This window comes from Lacerta agilis, chromosome 3, assembly GCF_009819535.1.
Source record: "Lacerta agilis isolate rLacAgi1 chromosome 3, rLacAgi1.pri, whole genome shotgun sequence".
NCBI lineage: Eukaryota > Metazoa > Chordata > Lepidosauria > Squamata > Lacertidae > Lacerta > Lacerta agilis.
The window spans coordinates 26,684,842-26,707,451 of NC_046314.1; the positions used below are offsets into that span (position 1 = coordinate 26,684,842).

The 22,610-nt window shown below is 40.2% G+C and overlaps 1 protein-coding gene across 2 annotated transcripts; it reads right to left on the reverse strand.

Moving 5' to 3' along the window:
* Positions 1–181: 181 nt before the first annotated feature.
* ADAM17 (ADAM metallopeptidase domain 17) lies at positions 182–22,610 on the reverse strand. 2 transcript variants are annotated; one of them, XM_033143083.1, is made up of 19 exons: positions 22,180–22,610; positions 16,843–16,975; positions 15,787–15,920; positions 15,139–15,227; positions 14,553–14,724; positions 13,509–13,636; positions 12,377–12,466; positions 11,737–11,850; positions 11,209–11,353; positions 10,336–10,424; positions 9,286–9,438; positions 8,304–8,503; positions 7,667–7,770; positions 6,693–6,824; positions 5,955–6,082; positions 4,434–4,512; positions 2,295–2,383; positions 1,994–2,050; positions 182–1,271 (listed from the first exon to the last, which is right to left on the reverse strand). In XM_033143083.1, exons 1-19 carry the CDS (start codon positions 22,337–22,339, stop codon positions 918–920), a joined length of 2,550 nt encoding a protein of 849 aa, XP_032998974.1. In that variant the 5' UTR covers positions 22,340–22,610; the 3' UTR covers positions 182–917. The 2 variants fall into 2 exon arrangements, with proteins under 2 accessions (XP_032998974.1, XP_032998973.1); XM_033143082.1 differs by having other exon boundaries at positions 184–1,271; positions 13,509–13,639.

Below are 22,610 nucleotides of genomic sequence, written 5' to 3' on the forward strand. Positions count from 1 at the left end.
GAGTAGGAAGTGACCACATGAATTCAGCAACCAACATGAAGGTGTTACTGCTTACAGATCTCAGGAGGTGTCCAAACATCCGTATAAGACAGGCTGCTTGGGGGACAGGAACTCACCCCCTCAAACAAGCAAAAATCTGTATTCATTACATCTTCTTTCTAGATTTGTATCACATGAAAGGCATGATCAGCAGCATTATTTTTAATCTGTTAAATTTTGGCAGGCAGCAATTTGCTAGAATAAAATTATCTCTGCACACAGATGAAGGAGTAAAGTTTCAATGCACATTTTACCCACTTGGTTTTGTAGAAAAAGGCCATCATCCATGACACTGTCATGTGACCTTAAAGCCCAGCTGAAATAAATGGAACTTTTAACATTGCTTAGGTCTCTACTAGCTTCTGGTCAAAAACTGCATAACTAAAAGTCCTGTTTCAAACGTCCATGAAAAACATCAGATTTTGCTGTGTTAGTAGTTTACCTCATTTTTCAAGAAAAATACTGCTGAAGACTAATACAAGAAGGTAAATCACTACATATTGGGGCTTCTGTATTCTAAAAACTTTGCAGTGCTATTCAACTACAAAAAGGCACATTATAAAAATACTAAGATAAAACAATTGGTATTAGGCAGATTATGCCTCTATGCCACAGGCTCAAGGAAATGTTCAAATCAAGACTATAAGAAAAAATTCAAAAGTTTCAGTACACTTGAGTGTGTGTGTGTACATAGCACTCACTGAAACTAAAGAAGATCATACACATGGCCAGCATCTGCAGTAGGTCACTTCCTTGTTTCAATTTTTCAATACAATATATACACATACAAGATATTTCTATAATGAAATGGCTTTAGTTCATCAAGTTGAACATGATTTTTGCACATCAGAGCTAACAGCTCCAAAGGCAGCTAGAGACTAGCATTCCGTTTCTTTGCTGTCCACTCTATGTTGGCGTTGTAGTTTGAAGGACGATGCTTTCTCACTCCTTGTGACAGGATGATCTGTAAGATCCTCAAACGACTTGGCAGTTGTGCTGTTGTTTGGGAAAGGAACCTTATCAAAGCAATCATCATCCTCCATGTGAGAGTCTGTACTGGGATCCTCTTGAATGGTGTCCATTCTTTGATGGTCCAGTTTCGGAACCACCGCTGCCACAGAGACTGGTGCAATAGGCTGCAAGGGCTGGAGCCGGCTAGTCGATGGCACGGCAGGAGGTGGCTTGATAATTCGAACAGAGGCCGAATCCATGCTGCTCAACATCTCAACATTCTGCAAGGACACAAACAAGCAGCGGAGTTATGAACAATACTGGTGGCCGAAAACACAGTGCCAGGCCTCTCATTACCTTCAATCTCTGGGCAAGCTGTCTACAAATGCTCTGTAGCTAAGGTGGCTACCAGGCAGTACTAAGATTCAACACAGATGGCATAAGACTGACTAGCACTACCAATCCCAGAATTCTGGCAGATACAAATCCTGGCATCAATAGTGGCAGAGGAGCAAGTTACTTTACTAATTTTGATTTACTATGAACTGTAGGATCTTGAAGTAACTTTAGTTTCATTTCTTCAATATCTCTTTAACATGTTGGAGGAGTATGGGGTATAGATGTTTTGGTGCTCGGAACTTTCCATCTATCGCTAACGCTAGCCGATTCAAATAAAGTAGAATCCAAATAATGAGAGTAGACAAGAGTAAATGCCCTGGGAACAGGAATTCCTAGTACTACAAAAGTAGAGCATTCAGTTGAACAGAAAGTAAGTTCATGACTTAAAAACTAAAAGATGTATAGACCACAATTCTACAAAACTTCCAGTGTGGTTTACCAAAAGTGTATCAACTTCTGGAAGATACATTTATTCCATGGAAATTTGTTCATCCTAAACATCATGAATAGTTCTCAGTACTGAGAAGTCTCTGCAAGCCTTTGTCACATCTGTTTTGTAACAAATAGGATACTGAAAACACTATTCAGCAGAAAGCAAACTTACACTGGGGCCAAACAGAGATTTGGTGTTCTCTTCATACTGCCTATCCAGCTTCTTGTCCTATTAAAAAGAGGGAAATATAACAGGTCAGCTATGAAAGACATCCACCCACCCCTGTCCACTCCGATTAACTTCAGGGTAGAACATTCCTTAAATGTTTAACTACCCACTATCATGGATAAAGCTCAAGTATATTCACCTGCACATTGTGTTTAATAAATGAAGCAAAATATAAACACCTTTAATTTCTGCCCACATTTAAATTAAAGGCATCTGTTTCATGAGGTTTGTAATTTAAACTTACCACACAGTGTACAAGAATGCTTAGAGGAATCCAAAATATTAAGGAGAATACAAGCACAGATCCTACTATGTTGTCTGCTAAAAATTTTCCTGTAAAAAAAAAGATACACCCAATTTCAGAGGCAGACAAAATATATTTGGGTCCAGTGTTAAGAATTCTACAAATATTTTTCAAGTGGTAGCTAGTCCATCTGCTATCACAGGATCATATAATTTGTTCAGTAGATACAACTCTGAATGGCTTGTTTATAAATCAGAGTAGACCCACTGAAATGGACTAAAGTTGATCAGAATGAATTTAAAAACCTAGGAAAATGTTGATGAGCCCAGCTGATTATGACTTAGTTGGATATAATGCTTTATCTTCCAAATGTTTAAAGTTTCCTGTAAATCCCAATGTTGAGGAATTGCAAGTGAGGGCTCTCTTAGTTCTCCAAGACTTCTGTGGGTGTTGTTTTTTAATCAATCTCTTTTATTGCTGTTTACCTTATTACCTGCCAACTTTCAAATAGTAGGATTGTAACTCTGGAAATCTACTTTACCTGTGCTGAGGGTGGAACAAGTTATACACAAGCAAATTAACTGGCCTTTAAAAAGTGCTTTCACATAACTTTAGTGAAAGAGATTCTACAATGTGTTTCCTTTCTGTGACTTAAACCAGCTGATAGTTTCATTCTCAGAGACTTCCTCTTCTTAACTAAACATGCAGAAATCAATTAAGTGTGACCAAGTTGTCTTCACCATGTCAGTATTAGATCTAACATTCTAAGTATTTTAATCTGTACAATGCCATAGCATGCTGCTGGCATGAAATAAACATTTAATAAATAACTCAGCTAAGCCAATTGATGAGTTTTATATCCACAAATGTAAAATATACTTTAACTTGCTAGTTATCAATTTCATTGGGTGATGCTGGGTCCTTGTACTAGGGGAGGGAGTTCTTTCATTGACACTTTATTCCAAGCTTTTATAAGATGAAGATTAGTTTTCAATCTGAGTATTATAAAAGCATGGAATAAAGTGTCCATGCAAGAACTCCCTCCCCTAGTACAAGAACCCAGCATCACCCAATGAAGTTGATTACTAGCAAGTTCAAGATAGGAAAAAACATACAAGTTCTTAATTTGCTCTATGCTAATAATGAACCCAGTCTCCAAGCTGCTTCTTTATGTAACCACAGAGATGGTATCAGAAGACTTGGGGGAGCCCCAAGGTTTTCATAAATAAAAAATACAGAAACAGGAGGGAACCACCCCTTAAACACAGTCCAATTGTGGTTTGAGCAAACTCTGGGAAAAGAATGCTGACTGACCATTGGGGAAAAAAGCACACAGGAAAAAAGCCAACAATGGGGAGGAGGATTGCAGGCAGAATGGAGCATCCTCTAGGAGTGGTGGAATGGAGTGTTCGGGAGTAAAGCACAGCTGGCTGGAAGAGTGCAGTATTCCACACTACAATGTTTTTTGTTACACTGAACAAGTGCCAGCATGTACACATCAAGTCAGTCATTCGTGGTCACAAGATGTGGTGGCTACCATTAGCTTAGGTAGCTTTTTAAAGACAATTTCAGGCCCATCAACAACTGTCTACCAAGATAGGCAAATTTGAACTTGTGTGTTCAAATTACCCGTGGAAGAATACACACGCACATACTCTCTTTGACAGCAGTCTCCTTCATGCTCTGCTAGCAAACTCTCACCAAACAGATCCCAGCCTGACCCAAGCAAGGCAATGCTTGATTTCTTCTACTCTCAACATATACGTGCTTAGAAAATAAACCTTAAAGCAGAATGGGCTACACAGTTCAACTACAAAGATGACCTGTTTTCATGTGCTGTTATCGAGGTTACTTAAGTATTCAGAAATATGCTTTGTACTGCCATACAAGTTGTATTGCATCCACTTTCATTTGATCTTATCATGAGGCCAGAAGCATCTTCTCAGCTTGGCAAAGTATGATCTTCAGACACACCTTGAAGTACAGTCCTGCACTTTCCTGATACCACTTACAACATTAAGTACCACTACCCGTGGTGACATCAAAATTGGTGATTGAAACACCTGCTTTCAATGCTCACACTCTGAAATCAAAAGATAACAGCTAAGAACATGTTTATGGATTTTAAGTGAAGCTTACCTAGCGTATTGATGCTTAGCTGCTCAATGAAAACCCAAAGCCGCTCGATCACATCCTGCACACGCTTCTCACATTTACCCTGCAAGACAATGTTTCTTAGAAAGCCATTTTATGCAATGTAATTTTCAGTCATTCCATCTTGAGGGAATGAGTTATGGTTTAAGGATATGTAAAGATCAGGAGGAAGCCACTTTACATGCTAAAAAGGGCTTTTCTTCCCCTGATGAAATGACTGAGCTCAATACAAGTATGACCAAGAGCACCAACCATGTGTCATGTTGTGAGAAAAGGGCAAGGAATATTGTGTGGGTGGAACACTTTGGCTGGAATCTGAAGGCCTACTTAGGCATAACCAAAAGTAATTTTGTTTTGTATGAACAGTAGATCATAATGGATAAAAAACAGTGGTTTTTCAAATTTAAATTGAATTTTACTAACGTATTTGCCTCTGCCGGATATACGGAGTTAAGAGAAAGATTTTCTAAGCAAACAAGGAACCAATTTGATTATTTCCCAAATATGAATATTTAGAGTCTACCAACCAAGCATAGGTGTTGAAAAGAAAGTATTACAGTCGACTCTACTCAATATCTATCAGTATTTGAGCATTTCTTTTTGTGAGGATGGAGTTTACATGGTGGGCAAGGGGAAGAGAAGATAAATAGCCCAGTGCGCAGCTTCTTATATTCTGATACTTGATCTTACAAACTGCCACAGGTACTGGTCACAAGAGACCCTATATGGGAATATTTTAAATACATTTCCCTCCATAGGTTAAAAAATGAAAAGAAAATGCAAAATGTACAGAGTGCAACAGAGATGCAAAACCTGGTAATAAGAATGACACAGAGTAAATCATGTCCTATTTAGCTGAAAAAATAACACTGTTTAGTGAGCAGATTCACACCATTGTTTATGAAATAAGTAGTATCAATGGGTGTTAAATGGACACTTTGCTCTAGGTGGCCAGTTTAAATAAAAGCAAACTGCTAAAAAATCAGCCTAAGGTCCCATATGGCAGTGTTTTTCAACCACTGTTCCGCGGCACACTAGTGTGCCGCGAGATGTTGCCTGGTGTGCCATGGGAAAAATTGTGTTTATTTGATTCCTATTCAAGAGAATTACTTTATATATAGTCAATATAGGCACAGAGTTAATTTTTTTAGCATTTTCTAATGGTGGTGTGCCTCGTGATTTTTTTCATAAAACAAGTGTGCCCTTGCCCAAAAAAAGGTTGAAAAACACTGCCATATGGTATATGAAACTACTTGAGAGGTTCTTTGGATATTGATAAAGAGAAAGGGGGGAAAGGTAGATGGGACAGTAGGAAGAACCAGAAAATAGGCAGATGATGCAAAAACCACAGCAACAGTGTTCAGCTGACCATTTTGGTTTTGCTCTGGGACCAATTTTAGGACATGATGCAACAAGAACAAAATTTCAAAGTGATCTATTTTCTGATTTTGCACCAATATGCTTTGGGGAGGTGAAAAATCTTATCCTAACCCTGCATACACTCACATTCATGTCACAGAATCCCACAGTGCATGGCTTTCCTTTCCTCAAATACAGGAAATTCTGGTTGACAACAGTTGGGCTGCATCTCCCACCCTCGTCTCGACAGCAGACCTTGCAAGAGTTATCTGTTTCTGAAATTAAACATGCAACTTCATAGTTAGCTTTTGGGATATTTATGCATTACTCCTTTATGAAAATGTAATTTCCCTTTGCTGATCATACAGCTTTTCAATCCATTAGTCTACTCCTGAATACCACACTATTTTATGAACAAGTTCCTGATGGTACTCAAACATAGACAACAACTTAATTTTTTTAAGAAGCAGCACCCTCCACTCTGGTAAGAAGAAAAAAGGAACTTCATTAAACCCAGAGTAAAATGGGAGATATCCAAGGGTTAGTCCCCCTGCAACAGATATTTAAAGCTTCCTTACCAATCAGTCCCAATTAACAGGAACAACACCAAATAAAACATTGTATTTGAACTATTCCAAAGAGTAGCACTGGAAAGTACTAGCTCTGCCACATAAACAAGGTGAAGAAGTAAATGAGTAGGCAGGGAATTGGGGAAGGGGATAGACATTTGTGCCTGGTAACAGGAGACCTTACCTACCTCTAGCTAATGAAACAGCACTCTAAAAGAAAAATGCATGCTGCTCTCCTTCACTTTGCTGTGTCTTGAGCAATCAGTTTTCAAAGCCAAGTAAGCCCTGGCTCATCATGTGAGGGAACCCTCCTTACCATTACAGGCGCATGAACGCTGGTTCTTCCACTCACAGAAGGGTATGCATGCCCCATCTTTGCACTTGCCCAAATCCACACAGACAGTGTAATCTGGGGCATTCCCTGGGGGAGGACATTCACTGCTATTGCCTATGAAGAGATTTAGTGAGAATAAGCCTTGCATCACGATATGAATATCTGGAAATAAACAAAGTAAGGCTGCAATCCTAACTCCATTTACCTGGGATAAGGTCCCAATATATTCAACAGGACATATTTCTGAGCAGACATGTTTAGGATTTCTATGACTTGCTAAGGACAGGTAAGAGGTCCTCACAAGTTCCTTCACACAGCAAGTCTCTCTGAAAGACTTCCCTCAAGAAGATTCCTACTACAAATGCCAAGAGGCAACACTAGATTTTGCAGGCATCCACTGAAAGGACATCTCCCTCACACAGCTGATGCCTGCAAAAAGCAGGCTTCTTTCTTGCTCCCAGCCCCTGCTTGCCATCTGCTGATGGTCATAAGAAAAATGTGTTTTGCTAGTTCTATGATCAGCACAGCCCAAAGAGCCAAATACAGGATGAACAACTCCAATGGCACCTGTCAAAGCTGGCCAACGGGAATGGCTCCAGATAAAGATCTGGTTCCCAGAACCAATATGGCTCCACTCTTCTGTTCTATAAGAAAGGCATGTTTATGTTTTAACAGCCCAGAATCAGCAACCTGCCAAAGCATTTTTGCTATATTTTAATGCCACACATTAATGCAAACACTCCCCCACCTGCTCGCCAGGTGATTCCCAAGTCAGAAACATGCATCGCTTAGAATGTCATTAAGGTTAAGTAACCCCCATTATTCAAAAACAAGGTAAACATGCTGTACTGATGGAAACGGAAATTGGGAAAGAGCAAAAGATGCACAGGCACACACTTTTTCAAACAAGTGTAAAACAAAAAGTGAATGAGTAACTAACAAATACAGTGATGTACCTGTGCAATAGGACTCTCCTTTACAGGTGGCATTGATGGCTTCCTGGCACTTTTTCTGTGCACTTTCGAATTGGCATCCTTTACAACAGGGGCTATTGCGATCACTAGGGGATGAGAAGGAAGAAAGAATAAACTTAGACACCTGAATATTCAAGATTACAAACCCAAAGTAGTAGCAGAAGGAAGGGTGGCAGAAATGTCTCTTCATCTCTCTCTCTCTCTCCATCTCTCTCTCTCTCTCTCTCTCTCTCACACACACACACACACACACACACACACACACACACACTGCAGTTCTAAAATATTTCTCTATACACTTAATTTAGACATGCAATCATCAATTACCCCACCAGTAATAAAAAAGAGGCATAATATTTAATTACATCTTTGCTACAAGTTAAGTAGCTGACAACCAACAATTCAATAATACAGAAATATGAACTATCAGAGTTTATTCAAAGGACTAGCCTCTTGTTCACTAAACTTATGTCACACAATGTATGTTATTAAAACAAACAGCATCATAAAATTAAACAAGCATAATCATGTGTTTCCTCAACTATGAAAAAGAAGAAAACTAACTCTTGCCATTTCCCACCACCACCCCTTTTGTAGGGAAGATCTTTCGGCCCTTCACCTGCATTTGGCATTTGGCTTCAGCTTGCACTCAGATGTGCAGCAAGGATCAATGTACAGACGCAAGAGGCCTGGGTCACATTCCTCGTCTTCATCCACTCTGGAGTTGCCACATACTTTGTTGTTGCGCTCTTGGAAGCATTCTGGTGCCTTGGCTTCAATAGTCCGAAGGATGGATTCTTTACTGCAGCTTGAAAACATCTGAAAGCGTCGACAAGAGGAGGAAGAAACAAATTAGTGGTGAGAGAGCTACTAATTCAGGATTGTGTGAACCTATATATAAATACAGTGGTGCCCCGCTAGACGAAAATAATTCGTTCTGCGAAAATTTTCGTCTAGCGGGTTTTTCGTCTAGCGAAGCGGCAATGACAGCCGCGCTTTCGCTAGACGAAAAAAAAAGACGAAAAATTTTCGTCTTGCGAAGCAGCCCCATCGACTTTTCCGTCTTGCGGGGCAGCTTCCGCTAGAATGCCGTTCGTCTAGCGAGTTTTTCGTCTAGCGAGGCATTCGTCCAGCAGGGCACCACTGTATTAGTTTTGCCACACAAGTGCAAAATATGGCACGGAATTCAACTGCCAGAATTTTTTTAATTCCTTTCTCATAGGCAGCCTTCTTGCCTGCAAATTCAAAGGAAACAAGTGTATCTGGTGAGAGCTCAGAAAGGAGAGTAGACACTTTGGTGGGCATGTAACTCCCATGTATACTAGGCCTTAGCCTTCCTCTTCCACCCACAACCTGATCTACAGCTTGACATCTTTTCCTCTGTCCATTATTTTTCTTATCCTCTGCCACACTGGTCCTTCCTTACAAAATAAATTTTAAAAAAATAGTTTGACAATGCAAATATGAAGTAAAATAATGACCTCCAGGTTGCTCCCCCTTTCCATTCAACGCTACCATATGTAGGGACCCAACATAGTTTGTAATATATGCACACACGGGAGAGGGAGAGGGAGAGAAAGAAAGCTGATTTTAAAAAATACCTTATTGTTTTCATGATCTCCACTCACAGCAATTGGGTACATAACATATTTTCCTCCCTGATCTTCGGTGGGGGCACATTCTGGCAAGCCATCAGGATCATGCTCTGCCCCAAAGTTGTGTCCCAGCTCGTGAGTTGTAACCAAATCAGCTTCCTTATAAAAATATACACACAAAAGAAGCATGCTCATTTAGGGAAGTTTTTAATGTTTGATGTCTTATTCTGTTTTTAATCTGTTGGGAGCCACCCAGAGTTATTGGGGTAACCCAGCCAGATGGGTGGAGTATATGTAATAAATTGTTAATTATTATTAGTTATTATTATTATTATTAGTGCAAAATGAGATATATATTTTTTGCTAACATCATACAGTCTTTTATAGGCTTGCCTTTGAGAAGCTAATGAAGTGTGTAGTGCTCTAAATACTTGTATTATAAATGTAAGACTACCAGATAATTTTACTTTAACATACAGAAAAGGCCAAATTGCTCACTAGTGGTAGTTAAAGTTCTTCAAAGTTTATTGGTGCAGCAAAAGGTGAATATAATTCATAATCATGTGTTCAAGTGGAAAGGGGGCAGTGATAACACAAGTGAAAATGGCAGTGTAACACCAGAACTCCTCACTAACCCGTTAATAAAAGCAAAAAAAAAAGTGTCTAATTGGAGCTAATTAAACAATCCTTTTTTTGAAATTAATACTGGACATGTATGGAGAAAACAAACATTTCAAAGAAAGAAGCCCAAAAGTTTGCTTTGAAGTGTAACAGAGAATTTCATCTCACAGCACAATTGGAGAGGCGCCAAGAGGGAGATTGACAATGGCGCCAAAAGGTCAAAAGCTTTCCAAAGAAGGACAGGAATTGCTCACGGAGATAACTATGGTACTCACAAATATCAAGCAGGACTTTACTGAAGCTTTAAAACCACTTGAAAATAAAGCACATTCACTGGACAAATAAAAAATAGACCTAACAGGGCATCGACTCAGAAGCTAATAAGGGAATTGTAAGGCATGTTAAGAAACCACTTCCCACAACTCCTTACAATACCTTTGTAAGGATAGTTTTGCCATAGTTCTTTGTGCTGGTTAAGCCACTGTTGAGGTATACATTCTTTCCAGCGGTTGGACTAGGAAAAGCTTTAAAAATAAAAAAGGTAGAAAATCATGTTACAGCATTTAAGATTCATTTACACAGCCTTGATAACCTTGCCTGATGCCTAAAATTGAGAACATCTGCAGTCCTCAGTGGCTTATCAGATTCAGCTGAGATGAATATATTCTCTAACCCTGGTGGCGACCCTATGACATGGGTGGCATTCAGAGCAGGAGTCTGCGACAGAGCTGAACAGAAGCCGAAATGTTCACAAGTAGAGTCAGGCCTACATTTGAAACAACCACTTTTGCAAAGAATCGCTACCAGTAGCCTCAAGGCACAACCCCACCAAGTCACTGGGGAGGAACTGCATGTGTGCATTAAAGCACACTGGCGTGTGTGGACACATACCATGAACTTCATTCTTGTAAGCGGTGGCTACGATATGCTAGATAGCTGAAAGACAGACGTTTTGGGGAAGTTGAGGTTTTTCTCCAGTTCAAGCCCTTTACCACCACCCCCCAAAAAACCCTCATCTGTATCCTCATTAATGCGTCCTCTGTCCCTTAACAGTACCAGCAACGCATAGTGTTGGACTGATGATGTACACTGTGTCCCACTAACACAACCTGGATACCATGAATGAAGAAGCTATCTTGCAAATGCAATAGGGATGCTGAGCAAAACTCACTACAACAGCCTCTGGTTAAGGAGTAAATTTACAGACCACCAACCTGTTTTAAAAGAGCACATATCCTGGATGTACACTTATCTTTAGGCACTTTGACAAATAACAAGCAAAGTTGTTAAATAGGGAAAAAACATTACCTTTTGGGCAGATGCCTCCATGGCTGGTTGGCCTTTGAGATCCAACATAAGCCAGTCCAAGAGTACCCAGAGCAAAGTCTTGGTAGGTAAAGAGATGCGCAAGGCACACGCGAGCAGCTCTATCCGCTATATCAGCACTGAATTGCTGTGAAGAGGGAAATGTGCCAAACACAGTTTAAAGAAAAAATTTACTCCATAAATGAGACACTGCTGATTAACAAGCTGAACAGATTGCAGCATCATTCAATAGCGATCACCGAGTCCATCATCCTTGTCTAAAAACAGTGACTTTCCCTCAATCATTTTTAAATTGTAGTTACTATCAGGCAGTTAAAAAAACAACAACCTGAAAGCAAGTACTTGGGTACTTGGAATCTCCTAGATTGGATTAAAATAATTAATGTACAGTATTACTTTTAGCAAACATGTGATATTACTTGTAGTAAGCATGCAGTTTATTAGAAAGACAAGCCTTTCTAATAAATGGGGTGCTTACATTGTATGAATCATAGAACACACGCAGCCTACCTCCAGCAGCTCCTTCACATCCCAAGCATCCTCACCATCATCTCGAGGACTTCTTGCCATATTATAGTGTCTTCCCCCGGGACGTACAGGTTGTGACTCATTGTGAACAATAATCTAGATTCAAAAGATATATAAATAATTTACAACATTAAGTTCCGATGCCTCAGTAAACTATTTTTTAATACACACACTGCTTTCTCCTTATAATTCAAATGATTCAGAAAATTAGGTCAGAGTTCTGCTTACGCTGTACACCTAATAAGCATGGTGTTAAATGGAATCAGTGCAGAATGCACCTTAAACTTACTGTAAGTTTAACATCCTAGTTATAGGTGGAAAATTTTGACTATAATCGGGGTGTGTGTGTATGGAAACTGCCCAGAACTTCAAGTCAACCAGAAGTTGATGCAACTTTGTATAATTACACATATCAAGCAAAATTGTGATTTACATCATTCATGTGGACCATCAGAACTGGATTTCTCTTGATGAAGCATTTTATCAATGACACTCCAGCCTGCTCTTCTGTACTACTATGGACTATCTTTTCATAAGGTCCATTGCATTCAATGGTGTGCGTGAGCACACACACACACCCCGTGATCAAATCTGAACATTATCCGAAGGGTTTTCTAAATACCTGATCTATCTGAATGCCATAATCTTTGAAGTCTGCATTATCCCACGATGTATTTCGATAGATGTCATCCACTCTGTCTATTAATTCAATCTAGGCACAGAAAAGGGAGAAGTTATTCAGGTCCAGTCTCTTGTCAGCAGATTCTGAAACATATTTTAACACTTAAGAAAAACCTAAGGGAAGCTTTCAAGGAGCTTTGAAAGAGGTTCCCCAAGTTTTGTACAAGGAGTGGGAATCTGTGGTACTCCAAGTGACCTTGAATTACAATTCCCATCATTCCTTGTCATTGGCTATGGTGGAAGTGGCTTATGGGAGTTGGAGTCCAACAATATCTGGAGCAAGCCAGGTTCTCCACCTCTGATTTAGTAGGCAATGCTGCCAATGTTGTTGGTTTGGGGTGGGGGGTGGGGAGGAAGAGGATAAAATTAAAGCAACATGCGCAACCACCATGACCGCTTCCTTTCAGAATACACCTTATTGTTATGATATTTTAAGCTGCTGTTCAGCATTTGGAGAGCCATTCAGGCTGAAACACACTATACAAGACAGTGGGAGGAAACAGCAAATCAAATTGGATCAACAGTATCCCCAAGTAACAAGATACACAAACTCTAAGCGTAAGAGAGCCCATTTTATGCATTGTGACTTGCAGTTCTTTCTATTGGTCATAGTTTAGTAATTATTTACTGCAATTATTAAGAGTGATTTTCAATTTAATTATTTGCGGATGTTTTGAGAGTTTAATTTTATTATGTACTATTATAATATAATAGATTATTGATTACTTTATTCCATATAAGTTGTTCCATTTAAAAGTTATGCTTCATTATGACTTTTTGTATTGGATCACATTATTATATGGTGTGTGTTGCTTGTTGCATATTTTGTTGCTGCAAACCATCTTGTGCACAGTGATATAGAAAGGCGGTGTACAAATTAAAAGTGAAATGAAATGAAATTATTGCACTCTACCCCAAATCAGGCTTCGCACAAACACACCCATATCCATAAAATAATACTTAAACATACTCTTCTTACGTCTAACAATGACATTCTATTAGCTTTCTAACTACAACAGAGGTTTTTTTTGACATATTTCATCAAGGAATCAAGAGCAGACAATAACACTTACCAAATAGTTAATTGTAGTACTTTCCTCCCCACGGCCCATGTTCTTAAAGAAGCGATAATCTGCCACCACCAATATCCTGCAGGTATTCTTCAAGGGGTCTGGGGTGGCTCTTTTTCTTCGAGGGACATCTGCTATTGTGACCATTAAAGTGATACCAAGTTGCTGTCACCATTTAAGACATAATTTATGTTGAATTGAGTATTACATTAACAGATTATATTTAAAACCTGTGCCGTTTAAGAGTAACTGAAATAAGCCGTGCCACCTAGACAAACCCGGGCTGCACAACACGGAACCAGAAGGAGAAGAAAGCCAAAAAACAAAACGAAAAAACCCTCTACAATACACGAACTTCCAATATAACTGGCTAATTCTCCTGAAAAGGTACAAGTGGAAGCAGACAGCTGTGGGAAAAGATGTTTGGATATTATCGGGAGAGAACGGAGGTGGCGACTGTCCGTGATTAGGCTTTTGGAGTCAGAGAGTCAAGGGGCAAGGCGATCGTATGGTGGTGAAATATGGACTTAAATCCACACAGTGACATGGTTTGCTTTGATTTATCTTGCTTGTTGGAATATATATTGGAAGGGTAGAAAACAAAGGACAATAGTTGATTAGATACCTCCGGAGTTTGAAGCATGGGAAACCCCCAAATAAATTTAAATAATAATTTGGTAGATTTGGAACTTTTCTTTTTTATTGATAATTGGATAAATAATTTGGAATATAATCTGGAATGTTTCAATGTGATTTTGTTACATTGGAAACTCTAATAAAAATGATTTGGCAAAAAAAGGGAAAAAACTCTCCACATCAAAGAGTCAGAATATTCTGGTTTCTCTTCAGATCGTATAAATCTTCAACCCTAATCATTTTTATGCCTGTCTTAAATAAAAATTATATATAAGTCTCTTTCAGTGTGCTAGGAAGTATGCATTATGTCTCTTCGGTGTCCATAAGACTCGCTTCACTACATACATTAATGTACAGTAAAAAAATTCTAATTCAATTGTGAAAGACTATTGCAAGCAGTTTAAAACTCACCTTTATTTAATTTACTCTCCTTTAGCCCTCCACCCAAAAGCTCCTCCTCCTCTTCCATTTTAACATAGCCACATACTTTTGGGGACTGCAATCGTGAGAAATCCTTGATGTCTTCTGATCTGTAGACCAAAAGTCTTTCATCTTGTGTATTATTGAGAAACCTCCACAAGGGCTACAGGTAGAGAAACAGATGTCTAAGTATGTCTTTCACAGTGCAATGCTATACATGTTTTCTTAGAAGGAAGCTCCTCTGAGTTCAATGGGACTTATCCCCAGATATGTGTATATAAGACTGCAGACTAAATAGATTAGTTGACCAAAAGGCCTCTGTTTACCAGCCTTAAGGAACAGCACAGTGAGTACATAAACCAAATTCAAGTTTTGCCTGCATATGTAGTATTTCACATGAGCATCCCAGTCAATATGGTTGTTTCTATCAGTCCACAGAGCCACAGACATTTGGCAGAAACATTTGACACAGGGTTAAAACGAACAGCAATTCCATCCCTAGAAATACTAAACAACATGAAACAACCTGACTGAAAGCTCATATTGTTTGCATTTAGATTCCAATAGAGAGGTGTACCTCAACATTATATTCTTCTTCATCAGTGTTGATCCTCACTGTGAAGTCGTCTTCACCTATGTGTGCTGTAACTTTGGAGTTGCTCTGACCTGAGGAAGAGAGGAGGAAAGAAAACCTGGGTACAAGTCTAGAGCATCAGCTGTAACATTTAACAACCACTTCTTCCTAGCCTAGTCACAAGCATATCACTTCACATCTAGCCACACTTATTCCATGAATCAAATGACTTCCAACATCTTTTTGTCCTTAAGAAAAACAGTGCATTCACAAATATATACTAGAAAAGATAGCATTTCAGATCAATTTTTCAAGAATTTATGGTTATTATTTAAACTTCTGAGGTTCTGATTCACACAGATCATCTGCCAACTAGCCCCCAAAGGATTATTTTAAATAGGTATAAACTCATTTATACGTGCTCTGGTCCATGGGTTCACGAAGAGTCGGACACGACTAAACAATATCATTTACTTCGACGTGACACTGTTTATAAATGGTCTGATTAGTTTCCTTAAAACCAGTAACAATGTCTGAAGTTCTCATGATAATATAGAATGCCAGTTCGAGATCTAATTCAACACTTCTTTACGACAATTCAAAAATCCAGTAATACTCCCCCCCCCAACGAAAACAACTTATTATACTCACCTACAACATGTCCTGTAAAAAATTCCTGCCACTGTACTTGATATTCAGTTTCCTTGCCTTGGCCATTCACTATAAGTGCTTGAAAGTTTTTGGGGAAATGGTCCGCAGTTGAAGTTAAGTATAATTTAAAATGCCTGTAAAAGAATTTGCTTCCATTTAATTTTGAGATTTATATCAGCTATATATTTTAATGTATCCAAACACATTGAGGTATTACATTTGGTGTCCAAATACATTTAATGGATCCAAATATACTAGGATATTACATATGGTATCAAATTGAGCTTGAAAGGTGCTTTGAGTTCCTGAGGCTCAGCGCAGCTGTGAGGCCAAACCCTTGCCTCCTTTCCTAGCTCTGAGACACCTTGAGTCTTTGGACTCAGCTATACAGCTGCAAATAAAATGTTTTAAAGTGTGTTTTAAGTACAATATACAATGTGACACTAGATAGCGATGGTGAGCCTTATGGAAAATTCAATTTATTTTTTAAAATGCTTTTTTAAAAAGCATCTTTAGAAGGTTTTTTAAAATATGTGTGTAGATTCCACTTTTCTGTGTTTGTTCGAGTGGAGTGCTTAATGCTCTAAAATTTATACATAATACAACAATTTTGCTTAAGTGCATTGCATGTGCTGAAGTGGGGAGTAGATGTATAAAAGATAGCAGTAGCTGCTGACTGTAATGATTCCACACTCTTAGTTCTTTCTTCCTCTTTGAAGATTTGGTGTTCAGAAACCCTAATTACCACAGTTGTTCATGTGTACAGCTATTCTACTTTCTCAACAAAGTCAGATGCATAAGAACGGGTAAACATTCAATAATGAGGGAACAGACACCTTTCTTTGGGCAACTGTACACTACAGAATTCTAATGATAATCAGAATAAATTTGATAATCTATAGGCCTCCCAACACCAGAAACAAATGCCAACTAATGAAATGAAAGCAGAACTGAGAAAAAAGCATGCGTAAAAAGAGAAGAAAACACAGAAACCAACATTTTAAAGGGAATCAGTAAGATAATATTAAGTCAAACTTCTCACTAAAGATGCCTCACCTATGCAATGCAGAAAAACTTATGAGTTTCTCTATATGGGATTCTGGTTGCAGGTCTCTCTTTCTTACTGAGTGCTGTTGGATGTTTGACACCGAAAGAATATCATAATCTGAGAGAACAGATTCCAGATTCTCTGCGGGGAAGAAATAGAAGGCTTAACAAGAGAACAGCTAGAAAAATGTCCTTGTTAGATGTAATAAAAAGACAAGAATGCCCGCCACATCAATCAGACATGGCATGCCTCAAGCTCACATACTCCACTGTCGCCCTACTGCTTTTGCACACATGAAGTAGGAGCTCAGAACTTTAGCTTCCAATTTTAAATGAACCACAGCTTTCCATTATGTTTGAATTTGAGGAGCTAAACTCAAGAGATTTTCACTCTATTTCATGAGAACCAACGATGATCAAATTGTGGCTTCTGATCCTGGTTCATTTGTTCACTACCTAAGCAACACACAGCTTCTCAAGTTAAGATGAAATGGGGAACTGTGTTTTGTTTGAAAAACAAAGTAGAAGTTTACAAGCACCTTGCAGCCACAAGAGAGGAGAGAGGAAGAGGAAGTGGAAATACCTGAGCCTGAGGTTTGCTATGGCTTGCTCATATAGCAGGAAACTATGGATTCCGATTATATCCAAACAGAGTCATAAAATTTGTTATTTTTAGGATTCCCCTTTCCTACTACTTAAATAGTGAACCATTTCATCACTCCAGTCATCAAGTTCCCCTGGATAAGCATTAGTATGAATCAGTGACTCAGAAATATAACCAGAGCTTTCTAGTAACTTTCAAATTGGCTCTTTAGGCAAGAAAAGTCCTGGAGAGCATGGATTTCTATAGCATAGAAATAAAACAAAATACATCCATTGAAAAAATGCATAGATAGATGGTTCCACAAAGAGCTGTGTATGTTCTCTAAGGAAACACATTCCAATGCATAGCCTTTATCAATAAAGATGTACTAATTCATCTCGCTCTGGTCTATGCCATCTAACCCACTTTCTTCTCCATTTTTCACAAAGCAAAAATATAACCTACCTGTACTAACAAACTGATCATAAACAAGAACAATAAAACTCAAGACTTCACACTTTGCTGGTGTTCATTGTGGGCAAATATTTTCATCATGGGGGATTAAAAATACACAAGAAACTTAGAATCAGCCTATTAGCAGAAATGTTCAACTTCTGTTAAACCCCAAAGGTATTTATGCAAATTACATGTTAAAAGATTCCACTTTGGCAATCCACATCATTAATCATCCTTTGCCAAATGTGTTACTAAGCCTGCCACTGCTTAACTGGCCATCAATCTCTGTATTTAAGAGGCAAATAATAACATCAGAGTTATCCCGTTTACACATTATTCCAATTAGTGTACATACAGTAAGTAGTACAGAAGGCAAGTACAGAGCCATCATCAGACCTCACAGCCACACGTCTGTGTAACCTAAGGTAGATAGTACAGTGGTACCTCGGGTTACATACGCTTCAGGTTACATACACTTCAGGTTACATACTCCGCTAACCCAGAAATAACGCTTCAGGTTAAGAACTTTGCTTCAGGATAAGAACAGAAATCATGCTCTGGCGGTGCAGCGGCAGCTCCCATTAGCTAAAGTGGTGCTTCAGGTTAAGAACAGTTTCAGGTTAAGAACGGACCTCCGGAACGAATTAAGTACGTAAGTACGTAACAAGAGGTACCACTGTATCTAGTTAGGATCTAGAAGTCTCCAGAAAGGCTGATCTATGTCAAGAATCGAAGTCCAGGCAATCACCCCAAGTCAAAACAGTGCATACTTTCAAAATCCAGCTTCCACATGCTTATAGTATCCCAAGACCAATAATATGCCCAAGACAGAAAACCTGATCAAGAAACTACTTGTCATTAACCATAACCTGCACTGAGACACGGTAATGGCTTATTTACTTAACTGTTCAGAAGAGCAGCAGTATTTAGAGCAGCTCAACAGAAAATTCTAACCGCTTCTAACATTTCCATAAGTTGGCATTTACAAAAATAATTGCACACTGCTTTTATAAATGTTTGCTTGTTTAAACCACTAATACGCAAGGCAAACAAACACATTACGTAAATAAATTAAAAATGTGACATTTAAAATCAATTTGTTTCCATTTATTTTCTGTCCATTTCAGGTATAACAACTGCTGATTTATAACTGCAAGCATAACATTTTTATATTATTTTCAAGGGAAGCAGTTATTCTCAGAATTCAAAAACTGGACAAAAGGAGAGGGATACACATTTAGCAGCAGCATATTGAATGCTTTTATTGACACGCACACATTGACCTCTGTGTTAGCATTTCTTCATATCATTTAATATTTTTAAATGTTTAGATTATACAAAATGATGTCCAAAACTTCACTCCCAGGGAGAAGGCCATGCTAAAGCCTATGGCCAACATGCTAACACTGAGAGCATTCAAATCTGCCACTTACAACCTCCAGTCAAAAGTGGTCCCGTGAAGCAGCACCACCTGAGTTTTGCAGATTGCATAGCTCAGCTCTAAATAGTCTGAACACTCATTATTTTATTTATTTAAGATTTATTACCCACCGTCCAACTTAAGGTCTCAGAGTTGGTTACAACAATATACAAATCTAAAAATGGGAAGCCATAAAACAAGCAACACCATTCCAAATGAAGCAGAGCAGTGTAAATCAAGCAAGAGCGGTAGGTCCAACAAAACAAAATGCTTTAACTGTCAAACGCCAAGGTAAAGATAATTTAGAGAATGCCCTTGCATTCAAGTGCCTGTTTTTCTTGTGTGGAATAATTTCCCCAGGTCTTTTTATTCAAAGTAAGCCCTGAAATAGGTGCTTTAGAAGTCAATGATTTTATTCTCAAGAGAGTTGTGTGGAAACCACATGCCCAAGAAGCATGATGTACAGGTAACACAAGTTGTTATACTGGAAGTTATGGCAAAACCAGGAAATGAAACCAGACACTCCACACCCCATTCCAGAGAATTTTTTTTTAGTAATCAGCTACCAGCATTTGCTCCTACAAGTGCCTGTCCATTCCTTCCCACAAAATGAGAATACACTCAAGGGCACTAAAAATTTAATTCTATGAATATATGTGGCTGCTTTACACCAAATCAGATATTTCTTCCACTTACCGGTAACCCGGCATTGTTTGTCAGCAGCTCTCCCAAGTCTTGGTCAGTCTTTCCCTGCCTTGTGACACAATGTTCTTCTAAACCAGGCTTCTCAACCTTGGTCCTTCAGATGTTTTTGGCCTACAACTCCCATGATCCCTAGCTAGCAGGACCAGTGGTCTGGGATGATGGGAATTGTAGTCTCAAAACATATGGAGGGCCGAGTTTGAGGAGCCACTGGTATCAAACTGAGAACTTCTGCATGCAAAGTTAGATGCTCTTCCACAGAGCTAGTGGCACTTCAACATTGCTTCAGTGTATTGCTGTTGCATGTGAAATTAGGAACTACAAGTGTAAAGACAGTACTGGCAATAAAGAGAAAATTGATTGCAACTTCCTTTACCTGCCCCGAAAACAGAATGAGCATTTTTTGTAGGCTGCAATCCAGTGTCACCCCACTCTCCACATGCAGATACAAAACTTGAAGCTCTTTAGGTGATGAGGGACAGCTGTTTATCACATGGCCACCCAGTTCCCCAGATTACGAGACTACTGCTCTTAACCACTACATCACACTGGCTGGAATACCAACCAAAGCCAGTAGAAAGCACACAATACCACTGTGGCCACTTGGACCTCCAGTGACACATGTAGCTGAACCTTCAGGGGGAGTGTAACCCATCCAGAACAGGCAATCTGCTTAGTTTCCATGCACAGCCACCCCTCCAACAAGACCCCCGTTTCAAGCTTATGGGCCATTATTCTGCCCATCACCCAGTCCAGGACCTGGTTCAGGACCTGTATGACCAAATCCAATACAAATATAACAATGAGAGCTTACCAGTGCTACCGTGTTTCTCCTAAAATAAGACACCGTCTTATATATTTTTTTTGCTCAAAAAAACACAGTATGGCTTATTTTCAGGGGATGTCTTATTTTAACCGTGTCGCATCGGTACGCTGCATAGCCACGCCTCCCCAGGCTGTTTTAATGGGAGGTACCACGTCACTGGCTTATTTTCGGGGTATGGCTTATTTTTGGGGAACGGCTTATATTTCGCAAATGCATAGAAATCCTGCTATGGCTTATTTTATGGCTATGTCTTATTTTAGGAGAAACAGGGTATATGCAGCCACAGCTCTTGACTTAGTAATAGTAGTCAAATACAACACTTTTTGAGCATCCTTCAACTTGATTCCACTGAGAAGCCCTTTGAGCAGCCCCTTCCTGTGTACAATAACCTTTTCCTCCCACAAAAAGCACTGAGGCAAACCAGGAACTTCCTCACGGGCTTAATACTGCAGTTAATTAACATTCATGCAACATCAGCACTGCGTATCTTTCCTTCCATTTTCCCAGAACAGGCAAGAGGAACATGTGCCCTAGAGAGACATGGTTGGACTACCACTCCCACTGCCCCCATCCATTGGTCACGTTGGCTCTGGGGGGGTTCATGGAAGCTGGCAGTCCAACTGGCATCCAGGCAGCAACTTGTTTCCCCAGCCCTGTTCTCTTAGAGCAGGGTTTCCCAAACTTGGGTCCCCAGCTGTTTCCAAACTGCAATTCCTATCATCCCCTGACCACTAGTCCTGCTAGCTAGGGATGATGGGAGTCCCCAAAACAGCTGGAGAACCACGTTTGGGAAACCCTGTTCTAGTGCAATCAGGTTTAAAGATTGGCTGGGGTTTTTCCCCTCCCCACCAAACCGAAAGAACTGAGCAACTTCTCAGTTTGCAGAGTTTCCAAAATCCAGTCACCACTCACTATGAATTCAGCAAGGGGAGGGGGGGGGAGAAAAAAAAGACTCAGGCTGCAAACCTTAGGCACGCCTAACCTGGGAGCAAGTCCCCACTGAAGGAACTGGGACTTAGCTCCGAGTAGGCATGTTCAGAAATGTGCGACCTGCCCACCCCAAAGCCCCAAACACACCTCGGATGCTGGGCTTTTCTTCTCCAGCGCGCTGCTTTCGGAGTAGCCACGGAGGGCAGCCTAAGTCTCTCCCAGCACAAACCCCCCACAAGCCCACAGCATATCCCAACGGGTTCCTTCATTTTAATTTTTCTATTAACTGAAGAGAGAGAACGGGGGGAGCAGGTCTGGCTGGCGGCGCCCCCCCCCCAATTTCCCACCAGCACCCAGAAAGTGCCTGGGGGAAAGAAGGGTCAATGGAAGTCCGCCTGTCTCTCACTCTCTCTCTCTCAAATAACTCACCGTATCGCGGCGGCCGGTGCCTACCCCGGTGCTGTGGGGCGGGCCGAGGGGAAGGGGCGGTCGGGTGCCTCAGCGCCCCCAACTCGGGAGCCCCGAGCACCAACAGGAGAAGAAGCAGGGCGAGGAGCGGGAAGGAGGTCGGCGGCACCCGGCGCCTCATGGCTCTGCTCCTCCTCCTCCAGCAGAAGGGACGAAGGGAACCGACGGACAAGCCCTTCCGTTCCCTCTTTCTCTCACATAGGTTTCGGTCCCCTCGCCCTCTCTCTCTCAGCGATGCCCAGCTGAGGCCGCCGCCGCCCCGAGTCCGGAAGAACCGCCCGGTCGCCTGGGCCTCCCGCGGAGCATTATGGGCGTGCGAACGCCGCCCGCCATCTTTGTTCCGCTCCGGGAGGCGCTTTGAAGGCCGAGACGCGGCCTTGTCACGCCCTGAA

Excerpts from the sequence above, each read along its gene's own strand:
- ADAM17 (XM_033143082.1), bottom strand. The coding sequence starts at position 22,339 with ATGAGGCGCCGGGTGCCGCCGACCTCCTTCCCGCTCCTCGCCCTGCTT. Across the intron at positions 15,228-15,786 it reads TTTTACAGGACATGTTGTAG|GTCAGAGCAACTCCAAAGTT; the intron begins GTGAGTATAATA and ends TCTCTTCCTCAG. Across the intron at positions 7,771-8,303 it reads AAGCCAAATGCCAAATGCAG|TGATCGCAATAGCCCCTGTT; the intron begins GTGAAGGGCCGA and ends CTCATCCCCTAG.